The sequence below is a fragment of the Otolemur garnettii genome, unplaced genomic scaffold (genome assembly GCF_000181295.1).
Source record: "Otolemur garnettii isolate 467f Iridium unplaced genomic scaffold, OtoGar3 scaffold00179, whole genome shotgun sequence".
NCBI lineage: Eukaryota > Metazoa > Chordata > Mammalia > Primates > Galagidae > Otolemur > Otolemur garnettii.
In genome coordinates this window covers 2,701,095-2,705,197 of record NW_003852574.1, presented here as the reverse complement: position 1 = coordinate 2,705,197, position 4,103 = coordinate 2,701,095, and the positions used below count along the sequence as shown (strand labels likewise).

The 4,103-nt window shown below is 51.6% G+C and overlaps 1 protein-coding gene across 1 annotated transcript; it reads left to right on the top strand.

Annotated features, from left to right (window-relative positions):
* Positions 1–242: 242 nt before the first annotated feature.
* TUSC2 (tumor suppressor candidate 2) lies at positions 243–2,124 on the top strand. The gene is made up of 3 exons (XM_012811923.2): positions 243–531; positions 1,653–1,773; positions 1,940–2,124. The coding sequence occupies exons 1-3, from the start codon at positions 386–388 to the stop codon at positions 2,003–2,005; spliced, it is 333 nt and encodes a 110-aa protein (XP_012667377.1). The 5' UTR covers positions 243–385; the 3' UTR covers positions 2,006–2,124.
* The last annotated feature ends 1,979 nt before the right edge of the window (positions 2,125–4,103 follow it).

The following is a 4,103-nucleotide window of genomic DNA, read 5'->3' as shown; positions in this document are numbered from 1 at the left end:
CGGCGTTGTAAGATTTGGGGACGTCGGAGTCGCCATATACACCGAAGGGACGTGGAGCACACAGAAACACCACTTTCTAGGATGGGAGATACCCTAGCAAGAGTGAGCGCGGCCAGCCGATGCCAAGGTCTTGCAACGCATGCTGGGATACCCAGCGGCGGGTAGTAATTGGTCCCGCCCCATGGACTGACGAGAAATACAGCCAATCAGAGCGGGTAGCGTGCGGAAGCGGAAGTGAGGTTTCCGTGGAGACTGCGGAGCCTGCGGAAGGCGGCGGCGACGGCTGTGGCACCTGCTAACAGAGGCTGGGTTACGGGACGGTGGCGCCCACTGCGCTGTGAGAGTGGAGCGGCGACGGGGTCCACCATGTGCCGGTGGCCCTGACATGGGCGCCAGCGGCTCCAAAGCTCGGGGCCTGTGGCCCTTCGCCTCGGCGGCGGGGGCTAGCAGCCCAGAGGCGGCGGCCGCTGAACAGGCTTTGGTGCGGCCTCGAGGTCGAGCCGTGCCCCCCTTTGTATTCACGCGCCGCGGGTAAGGGCGTGGGTTCTTCCCCGGGGAGGACAAGTGGGTGGCCAGGTGCCCTGCGCCAAGGGAAGATGTTTGCTATTGCACTCCCCTGCTCTCGAGCCATAACAATTCCCATATTTTGGGTTCTCATCGAAGCAAGGGGTAGGGAAAGCTAAGCAGTCAACTTATGGCGTTCTGGCCACTCCCTAGGGAACAGCGGGGCTGAGGCTTGTCCCTGAGGGAGCCTTCCGCACGGTAAAGCTAACATAAGGCCTCCAAGAGAACTCAGCCTGCAAATTGAAGGCTCCTAGCCTCCCTTTCCCCCACTTTTTCCAAGGGGTTAATGACCCTCCGTTTAGGCTGCTTCCCTGACAGTGGTAGAGTTGGACCTCTGAGGGTAGTGGCTGGGAAAGCAGGACTGGGTCCCAGCCTTAGGGGTCAAGCTGGGAGATTTAAAGATCCTCATCCAGTTACATTTTCCAGATCTGGAGCGCTGACAATACCCTCCTTTTTCACCCACGGGCCTAATCTGGTACAAAAAAGTACCAGGTTAACTTGGCCCTAGAGGGTTCTTGGGGATGGGTACTCGTCAAGCTGGAGATTGATTTGGTGATACATCCCAGGGAGACCCAACAGAGGCAATTTGCACCAGTCACTTGAGGGAAATACGGCCTTCCCCTCTTCAGGCTCCTGATCCCAGCTGAGGCATTTGCTGTTTCAGTCTTTGGAACAGAGCCAGCAAACATGGTCTTCTGGAGCAAGACTAACGCACAATATATACCCAGGCCACCACCCTGTCCACTCTAGAAGTTGTGGGTGAAGGCAGGGGCCTGATATTGGAATGGCTGCTTATGCTAAACAAACCAGTGATGAGAACTGGACTTGGTTGCCTGAATAGTGTACTGTGGTGTGGCTTCTCTCCATAAGCATCTGACTTAGTAGCATTTGCCATTAACCCCATTCCCCATTTTCTTTTAGTAGACCTCAAACCTCAGGCAGAGGAGTCTCCAGATATATCCTCTGTTCTTCCCACCAAAATTGTTTCTCCCCACTTGGGGTTGGGCCCACTTCCCTGTGATCTATGGTATTTGCTATGAGCAGGTGTAGGACTCCAGCCCAGCCTGTTCCCCTTTCCCTCTACACAGCTCCATGTTCTATGACGAGGATGGGGATCTGGCTCACGAGTTCTATGAGGAGACAATCGTCACCAAGAACGGGCAGAAGCGGGCCAAGCTGAGGCGGGTACATAAGAATCTAATTCCTCAGGTGAGGAGCTGGGCAGTTGTCACAGAGCCTATATCAAGCGTGTGGAGGTAGACCCAAATGGAATCTATTGGCATGGTGGGGGCCTATGGGGGAGGAGCTGGGAGGAACAGGAAGGCTTCAGTAGAGGCCTTGTCCTGACCTTCATTATCCTCTGTTTCCATGGCAGGGCATCGTGAAGCTGGATCCCCCCCGCATCCACGTGGATTTCCCTGTGATCCTCTATGAGGTGTGAGCCTGGGAGGTGGCAGACACAAGCACCCACTGCCCCAGCAAAAAAAACCCAAGCTCAAGGTGTGGATTCCATTGAGGAGTCCAGGCTGGGGCCACAATCCAGAATAAACTCCATTGGCCGGAACCTTCAGCTATGAGCGGGTCATGCCCGCAATGTTGGTTGGGTGTTGGTTTGGACAAGAGGTGGTTAATGGCTGGCAGTGGCGAATGGCAGACTTAGCAGCCTACTCTCCCCAGCCATCCCTGCAAGAAGCATGGCAGGGCATATATCCATCAGGAATGCCTGGTTCCTGGTTCCTTGCCTGGCCTGCTTTCTTCCAAGCTTGCCTGGGGCCCAGCCTTGCTAGTGGCTATAGCACTTTATGAGTAAGGTCTGCCTTCTTCCAGCCCCTGGGCTGTGGGGGCTGTACATAAATGGGAATTTCCTTTCCTTCACTTCCCTTTTATCTCCTAGTCAGAGCATTTCAGCCGTTTGCTACCTCGATTCCTCCTGTGTTAGACAGAGACTGGGGCCAATACCAGCCTGATTATTCCCACTTAACCTGCCATTTGTTCCCACTCAGATGGATAGACAGTCTGTTGGCTGTTGATAGGAATGGGGACTGGTATGGAAGGCTTCTTCCACCACCCAGGACTAGGCTGATCACCACTACAACCGGTTATTGCCCCCTCCCTCCAAGTTGAGAGGGTGCAAGCTGGGGTCAGGATGGGCTGCGGATGCTTGTGCCTATGGGGGGTTACTCCATCCCACCTATTCTAATCCTCCATGCCTTGCACCAACACCCTCCCTGCAGTCGGGAGGGGACTGTCCACCATCTCGTGGTAAAGGACTATACCGTAAGGCTGATGCCAACAGCTATAAGTAGCCCACCACCCCTTCAGGATCAGTCAGGGGAAGTACTGGAGCCCATGGGTAGGGACAGAAAGGAGGGGGTAAAACCATAAAAGGAATACTTAAAATGTGAAGGTTTGTAAATAGTCTAGTACATGATAATGTTTGGCAGAGTCTGATACTATATAGAGATGACTTTTTAAAAAAATACTGTACAAGTTCTGTGCTTCTAGAGTGTGGGAATGGCTTGGGGAAGGTGCCCCCCAGCCTAAGAAGACTGTTGTGTTGTGTTATTTGTTCAATTTCAATAAAATTATTTGTAGATCCTACATGTGAAAAAAAAAAAAAAGAAAATATGTTCCCTATAATGCCAGCACCAAATGAACAAACAAAACTTAAGCTCAAACATCTCAGCACCCCCTAAAATAACCCCAAATACAAAATAGATTTCTGACTCTATGTAAAGGGTACAGAACACTTGCTTCAGTGATGATGCTCAAGGTAAGAAGAATGGCCGAAGGAGGACCTCGCTTTCAAGGTCATAACTGTTGCTCTTGAATTACAACACTGATCTCCCGTTTCTGACTGTGATCTCTTCTTTGCTTTGTTAGCAGTAACGTTGATAGGATAATGACATGAAAAATAGAAATGCAGAGATGATCTTGGATTTCAAAAGACTGAGATTCACTGAGCCAGAACAGCTGAACTGTCCTCTTGAACTCCTTCCTATCCAGCGTGGGGTGCTTCTGTGCCACCCAAGGAATGTTCACTGAATGACAAGCTCTCCGATATCCATCTTTTCTCCTTCCCTACCTTCTGTTTTCCACCCATTTTCCCCTTAGAGAGACGTGCAGCGTCGTAAAGTCACTTTGTTTTGCTTTCTCATGTAGCACTTTTCACGCACCCTCCAGTGCCACCACCCCGTCACTGGCCACTTCCTTCTCAGTGCTCCTCTGTCAACATGCTTACTGTGCTACTCACGTTTTTGGCCTGCACAGCATTCAAAGATGTGCAGCCCTCTGCCAGCGAATGCTCCTTCTCAAATACACCAGCAGTCATACGATAAAGGGCCCGGGACCCATCCCAGGAAGCTGTAATAATGGAGGAGGAAGACGTGGAGCTGGGTGGTTCTTAAGGAAAGAAGAGCTGCTCAGAGGAGTTTAGGAGGCCCATGTATGATGGATGAGACATGCAAAGTTTTTAGATCCTGAACAATGCTTTGGTTGAGAATCAACTCCCAGTGAAGCGAAAGGAAGATTACCCATTA